Genomic DNA, 16,545 nt, shown 5'->3' on the forward strand with positions numbered 1-16,545 from the left:
TAGGCCTCGTTCGGTTAAAGGCCTTAATAGAATAAAAGGCTGACCTCCCCCAACAAGAGGGAATTCTCTAGTAGATGGTCTTCGGGCTTCAACAGCAACATCAACTCTTCCTGGGTCTCCAGCCTGCCAGCCCACCCTATAGATTTTGGACTTGCTAGCCTTTTATAATCATGCGAGGCAATTTCTTAAAAAAATAAAATAAAATCTCTTTCTATATACACACACATCCTATTGCTTCTGTTTCTCTGGAGAACTCTAACACACTACCATACCAATTTATACCTTGTCTCATGTTTTCTAAAAATGTAATGTTGAGTCTGAGCACTATGGCTCACACCTATAATCCCAGCACTTTCCAAGGCCAAGGCGGAAGAATTGCTTAACTCAGGAGTTCAAAACCAGCCTGGGCAACATAGTGAGACCTTGCCTCTAAAAAAAAAAATCAAAAAATTAGCCAGGTACGGTGGTGCACACCTGTAGTCCCAGCTACTTGGGAGGCTGAGGCTGGGAGGACGGCTTGAGCCTGGGAGATCGTGACTGCCATGCATCATGATTGCACCACTGCACTCCAGCCTGGGAGACAGAGCAAGACCCTGTCTCAGAAAGAAAAAGAAAATGTAAGGCTGGGCGCGGTGGCTCAAGCCTGTAATCCCAGCACTTTGGGAGGCCGAGACGGGCGGATCACGAGGTCAGGAGATCGAGACCATCCTGGCTAAAACGGTGAAACCCCGTCTCTACTAAAAAAAAAAAAAAAAAAATACGAAAAAGAAAATGTAATGTTGACGCTCCTCCTTCAAGTGGTGGCATCTATGATCCCTCCCTTTGAATCTGAGCAACCTTGTACTTATCTTAATGGATAAAATGAGAAGGAAATGACACCACTTGACTTCTGAAGCTTGGTCATTGAAGGCCACACGGCCCTGGGGATGCTCACCTTTGGAATAAAGCCATGGCATTGTGGAAAAGCCGAGGCTGCAGCTGGCCAACAGTCCCAGCTGGGTCTCATCCCAGCTAGGATGAGCATTAACTGAGTCATGTGAGTGATGACCTTGTCATGATTCCAGCCCCTGGACAAGGTGAGTATTGTGGAACAGAGATAAGCCATCCCTGCTGCACCCAGGTTCCTCATCCTTAAAATCTGTAAGTAAAGCAAACATATGTTTTAGGTCAAAAACATATTGGGGTAATTGGTTATGCAGCCATAGTAACTGGACCACCACCATTCAGATCTACAGTGGAAGCAGCCTTCACAAATTCCCATTTTTATTATTGTGTCATAGGAAACAGGCAGTATAAATTCTTACATTCAGAATTGCTTTCTCCAGGCATTTTGAAGATTCTTGACCATCTTTTTTATTACCTGCCCCTCTTTTTCATATGGCAAGTGGTTTTGTTTCAGTCTACTAAAAAAAAAAAAAAAAAAAAAAAAATCACAGATCTTGTTAACAAGAAAACCTGAGATCAATTTCACAGACAGGAAGGAGGTGCAGCGAAGCAAGGAACCTGGGCGGGAGGCTGAGAAAGCGAGTCTGAGCTCTGTGTGCAGGTGCAAAATGGCTCTGCTGCAGGTGATGGAATTTGGGGATCCTGGCAGATTCTGAGCTGCTGGATTTGGAACACGTGTCTGATGTACATTCTGTTCTTAAACACCCATAAGTTCAGTCTCCAAATGTGGCACCATCTCCCCTAGGGCTGACAGCGTCACTCACAGGGGCCGACGAACACTCAAGATGGCTGGCATGGGAGACAGGGCCATTCATGCCTGCCGGCCAGTCGGCACCCTACCATGAATTGTGTCCCTGCCTGGCTTGCGTATGCAGAGAGTGAGGCAGTTAGTGAGATCGCTTTTTCTGTTTTACAGGCCCTCTGAAACTCATCCGGGTTGCCCTTTGTCCCCTTCTCCCCATATATCTGGAGTGATGGACTTTATGGCCACTTCTTCAGGGGATACAGAATTATAGATCTCTGAATTTATGTCTGTTTGCCAGGCCCCCTCTGGTCTCTGCACCATAAGGTGAATGCCGGGGCAGTGAGAATAATGTTACATTCTAATAGATCTGGACCAGTTTCTGACAGCTTATTTTGACAAAAGCATAAAATTCAATGATTGTTTCTCAACTCAGAAGTTACAGGAAATATGACGGGGGGAAGGATGTTTAACTGTGAACCTCCCTATCTTCAAATTGCTCTGTGAGTCTGGTAAATTGTGAAAAACACAGAAAGCTAAGCCAACACATTTTTTTTTTTTTTTTTGGAATAGGACAACGTTTATTTACCCATTGTGAGGGTAGAGAGGCGAGTCAGGAGGATCAGGGATTGGGAGAAGGGGTGGAAAAATACGATTCTTTTTTTTTTTTTTTTGAGACGGAGTCTCGCTCTGTCGCCCAGGCTGGAGTGCAGAGGCGCGATCTCGGCTCACTGCAACCTCCGCCTCCCAGGTTCACTCCATTCTCCTGCCTTAGCCTCCCGAGTAGCTGGGACTACAGGCGCCCGCCACCGTGCCCGGCTAATGTTTTTGTATTTTTAGTAGAGACGGGGTTTCACCGTGTTAGCCAGGATGGTCTCGATCTCCTGACCTTGTGATCCGCCCGCCTCAGCCTCCCAAAGTGCTGGGATTACAGGCGTGAGCCACTGCGCCCGGCCAAAAATACGATTCTTAAAAACACCTTGTAACCTGAAGTCCTTAAATTGTAGAAGAAAGGAACACTACTTTCCATTGTAGTCTAGAGTTAAGATTTCAAGTCCATAAATTAGAGGACCTAAAATTAGAGGGCAATTAACTGCTCATTCATTGTGTCCCCAGTCAGCACGGGGGTGCTGAGGAGATCGGGAATAATAGCTCAGACCAATGAGCCTATGGAGACGCTTTAATCGTCTCTTTAGGCCAACAAATTTAATGACAATGGTGAGTCTAGAAGCAACATAATTTACCCCAGAGAATGTGATATGAACATACTTTTTCCTGAGACTGAGGGATCACCACCTGCCACATGAACAAATAAGGGGGTCTGTTAGGGAGCAGGGATACGGTAGCCAGCCTCTAGGTTGCTCGCTCCGCAAAAGATCCTTGTCTACTGGAATTCACACCATTGTGTGTATTAGTCCTCTTCCATGCTAAATAGGCCTGTGTGACCACTAAGATATCACAGAAGTGATAGTGTGACTTTGATGGCTATGCCATAAAAGATAATATTCATTCTGCTTTGTTCTCTAGGATGGGTTGCTTTGGTGGGGAAGGGTGAGGGGGCCCTAGCTGCAATATCATGAGAACACTGAAGTGGCCCAGGGAGAGATCTACATGGAAGAAAGCAGAGGCCTCCCCCTCACTGCCAGCACAGACAAGGGAGTGACCAAGCTTTAAAAACTGATCTTTCAGCCCTAGCGAAGACTTGGGATGACTGCAGTCCCAGCTTGCAGCTTGGCTACTACTGTTAAGAGTGATGCCAAATGGAACCTGCCTAGCCAAGCTACTCCTGAATTCCAGTTCCACAAAAGCTGGGAGTAGTAATAAATGTTTATTGTTTTAAGTTACTAGATTTTGGGGCAACTTGTTTTGTAGCAGTAGATAACTAATGAGAGCATACAAATTAAGATTAGGTTTGGCTGCATGAGACAGACTGCCCCCATCTCCCCTTCCTGCAAAGAAAGAAGATAGATGTTTATTTCTCTCTCATTTAAGAAATCTAGAGTCACAATTTTTGACTGGTATGGTGCTCCAAAGGTGTCAGAGATGCAAGCTATTTCTCTCTTATTGTTCTCAATATATGGCTCTCATTTCATGGTCCAAAATGGCTGCTCAAACCCCAGCCATCACATCCTAATTCCATCCAATAGGAAGGAAGAAATGAGGAAGAACACAACACCTCCATTATGGGAATTTCCCAGAAGTCACATTTGACACCTCTGTTTATGTACCACTGGTCAGAACATGGGCATATGGGCAAATCTAGCTACCAGGAAGGCTGGCAAATAGAGTCTTTATTCTGAGCAGCCATATGTCCAGCTAAGTCAGAAATTTAAGGAAAAAGAGAAATAAACATTGGGGAAGCAGGATTTGCTGCAAGTTGCTAGCTTAGTTGAATCTGAATGATAATTAGGAGTTTGCCAAGAAGATGGGTGTTACTATAGGTAGTTATATTATAAATGCACATACTATGTTACAGAAGATGGTGTATTATAAATGGCTGCAAACTCTTTGCTATTTACTGCATTGAATTGTAGAGTCTATTTCTCCTCCCCATGAAACTGGGCTGGTCATATGACTTGTGTTGGCTGACAGAATGTAATAGAAGTGACACTGTATTACTTCCAAGGCTGGCTTAAGAGATATACAGCTTTTGCTTTCTACTTTTGAGACACATCTTTGTGGTACTATGTAGGAAGTCTGTCTTCCCTAATACTAATCCTGCTGTGAGAAGGTCCAAGCTGGCCACGTGGACAGAGCAAGATCATGTAGAGGAGTAATGGGTGACCACACATGGGAGTGAAGTCTTCTTTGACCTCCCAGCCCAGCCAAGACACCAGCTGAATGTGACCTAGTGAGTGACCACAGGGAATGCCACATGGAGAAGAAGAACCAGCCAGCTAAACCCTGCCCAAATTCCTGACCACCCAAATTATGAGTGAATATATTGGCTGTTGTAGTATGCCTCTAAGTTTTGGTGTAGTTGTTCACAGCAACAGATAGCCAGAACTAAAAAGGGAAAGCTATTCTAGGGAGAGGGAACAGCACTTTAAAAACTATAGTGGTGAGAGGCAATGTGGTGTATGCAAGGAATTCTACACAGTTTGATCTGCTGGAAAGTAAAATTTGTGGAGGAAAGTGGCAGGTAATAAGTCTGGAAGTAAGCAGGAAGCTGGACATGGAGGACCATCCTACAGAGGGTGGATTCAGGAGCCTTACCAACTAAGACCTGTGTCGAAGGGGAGAGGGTTTATTAATGGAAAGACTGACCATAGCAAGATTCAAGATCCAGTGCAAGTACTCCTGAGTCGTTTTTTTTCTCCTAATGGGTAGATCTGGGGCAACCTACACAGACAGCATTTATGGAGGGAGAGGGTTACTGTTACTTGTGTGAAATGATGGGTGAGTTTGAATCTTATATTGTGAGGAGGACTTTGTGAGGGAGGGAGTTTATGTATGATGATATTACGTTTTCTACTCAACTTCTTTTAGATTAAAACAAATTCTCTCTCTAGCTGCTTCCTCCTTCTTGGTGGCAAGATCCTCAGAAACTAAGCAGCTGGCTTTATCTTGTCCCAGAAGGAGCTGGGAATAGGAACTGAGGAGTAGGATGGATGTCAATGAAAGGACAAACTAAACAACCTAATTTGACATATGTTCCCTAGGCTGGGTTCAGAGTCACATACTCCCCTGTATATGTCACATTTCACCTTCATTTTCATTGTGAGGAAATGGCCATATATTCAGGGATAATTTTGGATGTTTCCCTCGCAACTCAGGCCAAATGTCTCCTCCTCCTTGTAGCCAGAATAGATTGATTATTGCTGTATTATGAAACATTCAGAAAATTTTCCTGAAAGATACATTACACGATGTCCATAACGACATGTGTTTTATTTCCTTTCTTTTCTGTACCTCTTAGCAATGTGTTGGGCGGCAGAAAAAAGAAATTTTAAAGGGGCTTAACTGGGACATTCTCAAGCTGCAAGAGAGGTCTAGAGGTAGACAGACCTGGGCTTACCATCATTAAGGAGCCAGCCTTTTATTTCTGCTTCAGTTCTTAGTGTGCAGTTTTTATCTTCAGGACTCATTGCTGACTTTCCAGGCATCATATTAATGTTCTAAAAGGAAAAAGGGGGCAGGCCAGTCAGATCCTTCCCTTTTGAAAAGCATCCCTGGAAGTCCCAACCTGGCACTGCCAGTTACATCTCTCCAGGCAGAGCTGAGTCTCTGAGCTGTCTCTCTACAGAAGAATCTGGAAAGGTGAATGTTTTCTTCTTCTTCCAAGTCGCTTTTTTTGTTTTTCTTTTTGAGAAGGGTCTGGCTGTGTCACCCAGGCTAGAGTGCAGTGGTGTGATCACAGCTAACTGCATCCTCGACCTCCTGGGCTCAAAAATGATCCTTCATCACGAGGTCAGGAGATCGAGACCATCCTGGCTAACACGGTGAAACCTCATCTCTGCTAAAAATACAAAAAAATTAGCCAGGCATGGTGGCGGCGCCTGTAGTCCCAGCTACTCAGGAGGCTGAGGCAGGAGAATGGCATGAACCTGGGAGGTAGAGCTTGCAATGAGCCGAGATCACGCCACTGCACTTCAGCCTGGGTGACAGAGTGAGACTCCATCTCAAAAAAAAAAAAAAAAAAAAAGATCCACCCCCGGCCAGCTGCCCAAATAGGTGGGACGACCACAGGTGCGTGCCACCATGCTTGGTTAATTTTTTAAAACTTTTGTTAGATAAAGGGGCTCTCTATGTTGCCCAGGATGGTCTCAGACTCTTGGGCTTAAGTGATACTCCCACCTTGTCCTCCAAAAGTGCTGGAACTAAAGGCCTAAGCCACTATGTCTAGCCTTTTTCAGATTTATATAATAAAGAAAGGCAATGGGAAAGGGGACTACTATGGTTTGTACTTTCCCTCCAAACTTCACATGTTGCCAATGTAATGTTAAGAGGGGGGCCTTTAAGAGGTGATTGGCCCATGAAGGTTCTGCTCTCATGAATGAGATTAAAGCCCTTGTAAAAACAGCTTCATGGAGCATTTGGTCTCTTGACCTTTTACCTTCTGCCACGTAAGGACATAGAGCTCCTCCCTGCTGGAGGACACGGTGTTCAAGGCACCATCTTAAAAGCAGAAACCAAACCCTCACCAGACTACGAACCTACCGTGCCTTAATCTTGGACTTCCCAACCTCCAGAACTGGGGAAAATACTTTTTGTTCCTTATAAATTATCCAGTCTCGGGTATTTTGTTATAGCAGCACAAATGAGCTAACCTAGGAGCTGTGTGTGGCTTTTGGGTGGTCCATCTACAGAGGCCCTCACAGGGCCCATCCTCTCTACACTTTCCCAGGTATCTGAAGGCATTTTTTTTAGGTCTGCCTTAGTAGTTGCAAAACCATTTGCTCTACAGTGGGATGTAATTATAATATAGCTTACTTGAAAATACATAGCATAATATCTTGGGCCCAGGATAATATAGTAAAACTTCCCTATTACTTGATTAGCGGGGACCAAACAACCCAATTACAGAAAATGTGGGGTTATTCTGAGGGTAAAAACATAAATATTGGGGGCAAGTCCAGGCTGGGAGGTGTGTGTGTGTGTTTGAGACAGAGTCGTGCTCTGTCACCTAGACTGGAGTGCAGTGGCACGATCTCAGGTTCAAGTGATTCTCCTGCCTCAGTCTCCGGAGTAGCTGGGATTACAGGTGCCAACCACCAGGCATGGCCATTTTTTTTTTTTTTTTTTTTTTTTGTATTTTTAGTAGAGACAGGGTTTCAGCATGTTGGTCAGGCTGGTCTCGAACTCCTGACCTCTCAAACTCCTAATCCACTCACCTCAGCCTCCCAAAGTTCTGGGATTATAGGCATGAGACACTGCGCCCAGCCATATGTGTCTTCTAATTATAATTTCTTAAACAGCTTTATTAAGGTATAATTTAAATACCATAAAATTCACTAAGTGTACAATTCAATGATTTACAGAGCTGTGCAACCAGCACCACAATCCAATTGTTGAAGACTTCCATCAACCCCCTTAAATGTCTCACGTCCATTTGTATAAATGGAGACAAATGAACAAAAGTCCAGACTGGGAGTTTTTAGGGTCCAGCCCAATCACTTCTCGGTTTGGCTACAGTTTGGTGCCACCTGGTGGTGTCTGTCTGGCTTTCTGGGATGAGGCCAGGGTTCCCAGGAATCTCCCAGTTAGTAGGCAACCATTTAATCAACCTATTCTTGGGGAGACTAGACCAGCAATATACCGGACTGAAAGACACCCATCCTCTACCTTTTGGTTTAGTGAAGGACCTGGGTACTGTTTCTCTGCCTGGTGTTATTCTACCTGCTAAGGAGAGGAGTCAATCACATACCCCAATTCACATATCCCAGTTTGCATTACTGAGGGCATTGCAACACACACAGACACATATCTATAATTATTAAAGCAGTATATTAAGTGAGCACAAACAGAAAACATTATCCGTTCTCTTGAAATCATCTCTATGGGTTATTTCTTCCCCTGACCTCGATGAAGTCTCTGGCATCTCCCAGAGCTTTTCTGAGACAATGAAAAGTTGTCTGGTTACTTTCATCTAATTATACCTTCGTTTCTGTAAACTATTATGTCCAGTATCATGATCAAAATTCACAACTTCAACCAACATGATGGCTTGCTCCTCTCCTGCTTGTCCTATTCCATGCCAGAAGCCTGCAGTGGGATGGGAGGGTGGGGTCAGTCTCTTTTCTGCACTCGCCTCTCCCATTAGCTGTTGTTTCTGACTCCTGGGAAGGATAAAGTCTAGGGGATGGGGTAGGGGGTGGGTACACAGCTTTATCTGGCTGGGGTTATGGTGATCTGATTCTGGTGCTCTCTGGTTTAGACATGCTCAAGACTGTATCTCTCAGAGGGAACGTTTTGTGGTATCTTGGAGATTCTTCCTGCTGGCATCCTCCACATGCCACTCCCATAAGACAAGGAAAATCTCTTCTCCAGTTTGGAAGGTAAGGATACCACTGTGTTCTTTGGGGGTCTATGTGCTGAATCATTTAGCTCCTCCAGGCAGTCTCTTGGGCACATTCCCTTTGAAGAAAACTTTCAGTCCGCTCTCCACAGATCTATTTATCCCTTGGGAAAAAAATATCACAGAATTCTCCCACAGTCGCTGGAAACACAGTTAGCTCCTGCAGCAGGCTTCTCTCTTCTGTCTCTTTTTCTGCACTGCCACCTCGGGTCCTCCTAGGGACAGTTTCTCAGAGCGGTCCTTATGCTTCCCAAACTCTCAGATCAAAAGTTCTCAGAGTAGTTTCCTGGAAACGTGTTCTTTTCACAGAAATCTTTTCTCTTAATTTGCATCTTTAATTTTTTCATACTTTATTTCTTCCTTGAGATAGGGTCTTGCTCTGCCACCCAGGCTGCAGTGCAGTGGCACCATCATGGCTCACTGCAGCCTCCACCTCCTAGGCTCAAGAGATCCTCCCACCTTAGCCTCCCAAGTAGCTGAGACTACAGGTGTACACCATGCCCAGCTAATTTTTAATTTTTTTTTTTTGGTAGAGATGGGGGTCTCATTATGTTGCCCAGGCTGGTCTTGAACTCCTGGGCTCAAGTGATCCCCTTGCCTCGGCGTCCCAAGGTGTTGGATTATAGACATGAACCATCATGCCTAGCCAATTTTTCATACTTTAAAGGTGGGTATTGACTAAAGGCACAAAAATTAGATTTCAGATTTCCCTTTGGCAAGTCCTACATAATATGGGTCTTGTATCTCTCCTTGGAATGTGGGGGTACTTGGTATCCACTCAAAATTGCTACATTGCATAACTCTCAGGGTATTATTTAGATAAAATATAACAAGAATGGAGAATATAATGTGAATAGTGCCCCCTGGAAGTGTGAAGCTGCAGGGCTGAGTGTGTTGTCCTGGACCTTTGGAACCTCAGATGAATCCTGTTACATGAGTAAACTGAAGCCCAAAGAAGCTTCATGACTTGTTCAAGGTTACACAGCAAGCAAGTGTCGAGCTAGAATCCAAACTCAGAATATGGCTCCCAATTCTGTACTTCTAACCCCATTCTTTTTTTTTTTTTTTTTTTTTTTTTGAGACGGAGTCTCGCTCTGTCGCCCAGGCTGGAGTGCAGTGGCTCCATCTCGGCTCACTGCACGCTCCGCCTCCGGGGTTCACGCCATTCTCAGACTCCCCAGTAGCTGGGACTGCAGGCGCCCGCCACCACGCCCTGCTAATTCTTTTGTATTTTTAGTAGAGAGGGGGTTTCACCATGTTAGCCAGGATGGTCTCGATCTCCTGACCTCGTGATCCACCCGCCTCGGCCTCCCAAAGTGCTGGGATTACAGGAGTGAGACATCGCGCCCAACCATCTTTTTTTTTTTTTTAATTTTAGACAGACTCTCCCTCTGTCGCCCAGACTGGAGTGCAGTGGCGCGATCTCGGCTCACTGCAGCTTTCGCCTCCCAGGTTCAAATGATTCTCATGCCTCAGCCTCCCGAGTAGTTGCAACCCTGTTTTATTATTTTTATTTTTAATTTTTTTAAATTTTCAGTAGAGAAGGGGTTTCACCATGTTAGCTAGGATGGTCTCGACTTCCTGACTTCGTGATCCGCCCGCCTCGGCCTCCCAAAGTGCTGGGATTACAGGTGTGAGCCACCGCGCCCAGCCGCTGCAACCCTATTCTATCTTGCCTGAGGGTTCCACTTTTCTCTAAGACATTCTGGGGCAGGCTACAGATAGTACAGCACTCGCCCTCGCGTTGAGCAGATGTGGCTCAGATCCCACACTGCCATTCGGTAGATGTGTGTCTTTAGATAAGTGACTTAACTTTCCTGAATCTTAGAGTCCTCATCTAAAGATTCTAATACCTTCCTGACAGAGTGTCTGGTTGGGAGGATTCCTCATTTACTTTCCCCATCTCTTTGCAAAGAGAAAGGAGTGAAAATTGCATGGAAGTCAAACCCGAAATTATAACAGCGACGTCAAACATGGGTGAAGGGAGACCTAAATCATTACTTATTTCAGTAAAAAAAACAAAAAACAAAACAAATACCTACTGGTTGCCAGGCACCCACTAGTGTTCGGAGCAATGAATCCAGTCCATCTCTCCAGGTCATTCACACACCAAGGCCCTGCTCATCTTTGTAAAGTTGGGGGACTGAGTGGGGACGACACGGTGTGGTGTCAGCCTGAGCCCACTGGATGACCCTAATTACCAAACGTCTGCTTCCTTCTCTGTGACAGTGACCCTGATACCGCATGGTGTGCTCCAAACACATGGTGCCCAGGACGAAGGCGGCGTCCCGAGGCCCTGGGTCCCAGCGGTCCGCTCAGCGACAGGTGCATAAGGCGGGGCCGGTGAGGGCCTTTCCTTCCATCGGAACCGTTCTCCCGGGGCTGAGGCCCTGCCCGGACTCCGAACACCAAAGGCCGGGGGCCGGAAGCGCGCGGCGCCACTGCCGCGCTGTGTCAGTCGGGAGGGAGGGATCGAGCGGGCGAAGCCGCGGAGGACGGGGTGAAGATGGCGGCCTTCTCCGGTGCGTTTGTGGAAGCTCTAGGGGTGGTGGGGCGGCTTGTTGCATGCCTCGGCCCTGGGGCGGCCCGCGGGGAGCTAAAGGGATCAGGGAGACCGAAGGGCGCTGTCCGCTGTAGCCCCTGATGGACCCGCGTTGCGGGATCGGGGGCGGCCGTGGCTCGGGTTCGGAGGACAGTTCTTTTCAGGAGCGGGCCAGGACGTCCCTCCCCGTGCCCTTTCCCTTCTACCAATCTCCACTTGGCTTTCCTGCCAGTGCACCTTCAGCTGCAAAATCCAGGCGGCGGCGTTGCTCTGGCGGTTCCCAGACTGTCTGCACCTCCTGCCTCTTAACGTGGCAGTGACCCTTTGGGAACCCTTTTACTGCCCGCGGCTCATCTGGGCTTGGCCAGGCAGAGAAGCGAGACCGCTTGGGGTGGAGTGATTGGGGAAAATGACGATCCTGCCTCTGTCCAGTTTTTTCAGGCCCTTCCAAAACGTCCCAGGCATAAACCTGATCTTTATTTGTTAAACGCTATTATATCAACATTAATGTTCAGTGTTGAAGCCAAAGGGAAAGCATTTTGATTAACGTACGCAGCAGCCCAACGTAAGTTTGGAAAATTTACATTTATTTGCCGCCTGATACTGTCCTTTATTCCAAACATGATTTGATGTGGCTTATCGAAACCTACAGTTGATATTTTCCCCCCTTAATCATCCTCCTATTAGGGATCCAGTTTTAGGAAGCTGTAATCAGCCTTAAATGTGCTAAACGTGATGCATTTCTGTAGCACTTACGTAACGTTTATTGCTCTGTAAATGTATCACGTTAGGCCTGATGTCCTTTAACGGTCTTAACTTTTTAAGATGACTTCAGGTGTTGTAGTATTTTATATTTTTTAGTTTTCTTCTGTAACAATATTAGGAATTCCGAATCTCCAGTCATGTAAGATTTTTTTTTCTTTTTCTTTTTCTTTTTTTTTTTGGCGGGGGGCAGGGGGTGGGAGGTGGGGGACATAGGCTCACTCTGTCGCCCCAGCTGGAGTGCAATGTTGTGATCTTGGCTCACTGCCGTCTCCATCTCCCAGGTTCAAGCAATTCTCCTGCCTCCCGCGTAGCTGGGATTACAGGCACCTACCACCATCCCCTGCTCATTTTTGTATTATTAGTAGAGACAGGGTTTCACCATGTTGGCCAGGCTGTTCTCAAACTCCTGACCTCAGGTGATCCGCCCACCTTGGCCTCCCAAAGTGCAACAGTCATGGAAGATTTCTGACTGTTTCAGTTACATTTTCTAATAGGATTCGGTTGGAAATCTGCTCAGAGTTGTTGCTATTTTTTGTTTCCCAACATTTTCCTAAAACAAGATGTTAGAGCCAAGGTCTGTAGGATAGTTCGAGGTAGTCATTTTATAGGTACACATCTTTGGGAGTCATACACAAATTTCATGAAAGTTAGAGGTAAAGGACTGGAAAAAGAGTCTGTGATATGAAATAAAGACAAAACTGGAATTTCATAAATGTTTCTAATTTTTCCTTAACTGTTAAAAGTGTTATACTTAAGGTCTGGTTTCAAAAAAAACATATAGGGAACATGATCAGAATGGTACAACAGGTTGTCTGGAATTTACTGAAAGTGATATGTTGTTTCTTGTTGTAAAACAATTTTGCAAACAGCTTCAGCTTGCAGTATTCCGTATGCAGTAAGAACACACCACTCCTTTGTTTCAAGCAGTTTGCATTTTAGGAGAGAGAACATAGACTGTAATACAGGTTAATTCTTAGGAAGGTCTGCCTGGATATTCAACTTTAGATCTTCATTAGTTTATCTGTGGATTTTTTTTTTTTTCCTGAGGAGATTAAGTTAGGAGAGTTGCCAGGCACAGTGGCTCATGCCTGTAATCCCAGCACTTTGGGAGGCCCAAGTGGGCAGATCATGAGGTCAGGAGATTGAGACCATCCTGGCTAACATGGTAAAACCCTGTCTCTACTAAAAATACGAAAAAAAGTTAGCCGGGTGTGGTGACATGTGCCTGTAGCCCCAGTTACTCAGGAGGCTGAGGCAGGAGAATTGCTTGAATCTGGAAGACGGAGTTTGCAGTGAGCCGAGATCGTGCCACTGCACTCGAGCCTGGGTGACAGAACGAGACTCTGTCTCAAAAAAAAAAAAGAGTTAGGAGAGCCTTCTTTTTTGAAAATTGTGATCCTTCTCATCTGATGCAACGAAAAAGCTACATAATTTTATGAATAATATTTTCAGTCTGTACGTTTGCTTTATGCCTTTTCATAATGGCAAGAAACACAGAATTTCAAAATTGGTATTTCTGGGGCTTGTGAATATTTGGCTATTTTTTTATAGGAATACGTATTTTTATAATAAAAGCTATATTTTATAAATACATACTTAAAAATCACTTCTCATTTGGAAGGAAAGTTTAAGTAATCCAACTACTCCATACGTTAATTACCCTCTAGAGTTCATATGAGAAATGATGAAATGGCAAAATCCAGTTAGGAACAACTCATCTCTATTCATTTAGGATGGGTCTTGAAGTAGAATTATTGAAATATGTATACAGTTAAGAACAGAGCAGTTCTTCAGCTGACATTTCCAGATGCCCATGTTTTCACCACTGGCCCCTCCCTCTTCAGTTAATCGGAGTTTTGATTGTGGCTGCCAGTAAATGTGGGTGCTCTCCACTTGTCTATTCATTTTTCTCTAATTGCTGAAGGTATTCACAAGGTGCTGGAGTAGCCAAGGTACATAATATCTAATGTAAAGAGATTATCTCTAAATGCACACATTATCTCTAAATTATCTCTAAATGCAACAACCCTGTCTATGCTTGGCAGACTTTTCAAGAGTCATAAGAGGTAAACAAGCACTATAGTGGCTACAGTTTATTAGGTGACAACCATGCTCCAGTTGCATTACATTATTATCTCTGGTCTTCATATAGCCCTCCAAGGTAGGCAATATCAGCCCAGTTTTGTGTGGAGAAAACAGGTTTATAGCCTTGCCTAAGGTCACTTGCTTATAAGTGAGAACTTAGATTTGAACTCAAGTCTTTCTCCGGAACTTGTGCTCTTTCAACAGTGCCGCGCTCAGTAGATTTGATGTAACTGAGCTATCCTTCAAAATCTTTACCCTGTTTTTGAATAGTAATTTTGAGAGCACTGCAATTTATGATTTCACTTCAGTATATGTGATTTTTAAAATCAATGTTTACTTTCAGAGATGGGTGTTATGCCTGAGATTGCACAAGCTGTGGAAGAGATGGATTGGCTGTAAGTACATAAAGTTTAAATGTACCTGGGAGAGGATGTTTTATAATTTAAACAGTTGTTAGTGATTTTATCCAATATTTTTGTGTCTAGTTGGATAAGTGAAAATCAGTTTTTGTGTGTGATTTTCTAAATTATAGAAAGTTTCCTTTTTTCAACCTTGACGTATTTCTAGTGGAATAGGATGGATCATATTTACCATGTAAAATTTTCTTTTAGGCTTAAAGTTTAACATAACTTAATTTGCTTAGGTGATTTTTTTTTCCCAATAACTAAAATTCTTCAAATATGATTCTTTTAGCCTCCCAACTGATATCCAAGCTGAATCTATCCCATTGATACTAGGAGGAGGTGATGTACTTATGGTAAGTTTAAATTTGGTGATTGGGAGCTGGGGACACACTCTAAGAATTGCATAGGCTTAAAAATGATACTTTAACTTTATTCACAAACATTTATGATACATATACTGTATTCATAGCATTAGGTAAAAGCTTCAGACAGATAAATATTTACCCTTGAGAAGCTTAAACCAACTAGGGCAATAAGACATGTGTAAGAGTGAATCTCGTATCAGAGAGAATGTGGCTCCTTCACAAGAGATGCAGAGTAGTGCGGAATTTGAGTGGGACTCCAGTTATCCTTTTGCTTTAGGGATCATAGGGACTGCTTAGAGGAATTAGATTTCTTTTATTTATTTATTTTTTTAAAAAAGGCCAAGCTCTGTTGCCCAAGCTGGAGTGCAATGGTGTGTTTATAGTTCACTGCAGCCTCAAACTCCTGGGTTCAAGCAATCTTCCTATTTTGGCCTCCCAGTTAGGTGGGACTACAGGTACACACCACCACATCCAGCTAATTTATTGTATTTTTTGTAGAGACAGGGTCTCACCATGTTGCCCAGTCTGTTCTCCAACTCCCAGCCTCAAGCGATCCTCCTGTCTTGGCCTTCCAAAGTGCTGGAGTTATAAGCACGGGCCAGATTTTTGACAAGGCAAGATAAAAGGGAAATGCTTTTTAGGTAGAAAGAATATCAACAAAACAGTGAATGGTAGAATGTACGATATGACCCTGGAATACTTCAGTTGGATGGTAGCATAAAATATGTATCTGAGTGGGGATAAACTTGAAATAAAATGGTAGAGAGATAATGGGTCAGATTATTTGGGCTCTTTCTCAAGTGTCCTGTTAAAGAATTTGAGTATTAGTCTTCCATGAAGACTAATTTGAGTAGCAGATTGTAGTATAGTTCTGGGATTAGATGTTGTTTGGATACGTTTATAATAATCTAGATTAGAATGGTGAGAGCTTCCATTTGAATGATAGCAATGGGAAAGGAAAGGGAAGAGAAGATTCTTAAAGGTATGGGAAAGGTAACAAAATGGGCTGTAGTTGGAGTTGACAGAGGAAGCCTGGATAATCTGGAGGCACTGTGAAAATAAAGGTAGCTGGTCAAATGTTAAAGATTTCTACATATTATGGTGTTAATTTGATCTCTTTAATAGACAACTTAATCTGTAAAATCAACTTTTTTCCCCTCATTCAGGCTGCAGAAACAGGAAGTGGCAAAACTGGTGTAAGTAATAAATTGTATTTACTTACCCTCTAAAAGTTGAATGTTAAAGTAGCTTTGAATAGTAGTTTTTACTTTGAAGTATTTAATAAAATAGCAACCTCCAAAAGGTAAGGAATTAATTACTGGCCACTGAAAATGATATTTTTGTTGCCAGCTAATTATGAAGAGCTACAAAAAAGTATGACCTTAAGAACATAGTTTTAAATGGGTGTTAGGGAGTTACAGTAGCTTTAGTGTTTATACTCACTTCTGAATTTTAATATGATGACTCCTAAAATATAAAGGTTACATACAGAAGTTGATCTCCTATTGGCCTAGACTAGAGAAATAATTTGTTGGACTGGATGATGTTTTTCCTCTTTAGTGTAGGTTCATTCTACTGTTCTCCATTGCTTTATCATTTTGTGCTGTTAGCTGCGTCCTATTTCCTTCATTCAGTCCACTCTGTTGTCTGACTGGTATTTTTTTGGGGGGGCAAATGAA

At 43.8% G+C, this 16,545-nt stretch overlaps 1 protein-coding gene and 1 long non-coding RNA gene across 3 annotated transcripts in view; one reads left to right on the top strand and one right to left on the bottom strand.

Annotated features, from left to right (window-relative positions):
- Positions 1–940: 940 nt before the first annotated feature.
- LOC115894242 lies at positions 941–11,052 on the bottom strand. 2 transcript variants are annotated; one of them, XR_004054281.1, is made up of 3 exons: positions 10,748–11,052; positions 5,706–5,805; positions 941–1,138 (listed from the first exon to the last, which is right to left on the bottom strand). It is a non-coding gene; the product is annotated as an uncharacterized LOC115894242 (long non-coding RNA). The 2 variants fall into 2 exon arrangements; XR_004054280.1 differs by lacking the exon at positions 941–1,138 and adding an exon at positions 1,315–1,403 and having other exon boundaries at positions 10,748–11,048.
- DDX1 (DEAD-box helicase 1) overlaps positions 10,763–16,545 on the top strand; it is a 38,216-nt gene continuing 32,433 nt past the window's right edge. Inside the window, exons 1-4 of the mRNA XM_010354669.2 lie at positions 10,763–11,227; positions 14,441–14,492; positions 14,791–14,854; positions 16,033–16,062. Coding sequence (XP_010352971.1) covers positions 11,212–11,227; positions 14,441–14,492; positions 14,791–14,854; positions 16,033–16,062 — 162 coding nt within the window. The 5' untranslated portion in view covers positions 10,763–11,211. The remainder of the gene's footprint in view (positions 11,228–14,440; positions 14,493–14,790; positions 14,855–16,032; positions 16,063–16,545) is intronic.

This window comes from Rhinopithecus roxellana, chromosome 17 (assembly GCF_007565055.1).
Source record: "Rhinopithecus roxellana isolate Shanxi Qingling chromosome 17, ASM756505v1, whole genome shotgun sequence".
Taxonomy (NCBI): domain Eukaryota; kingdom Metazoa; phylum Chordata; class Mammalia; order Primates; family Cercopithecidae; genus Rhinopithecus; species Rhinopithecus roxellana.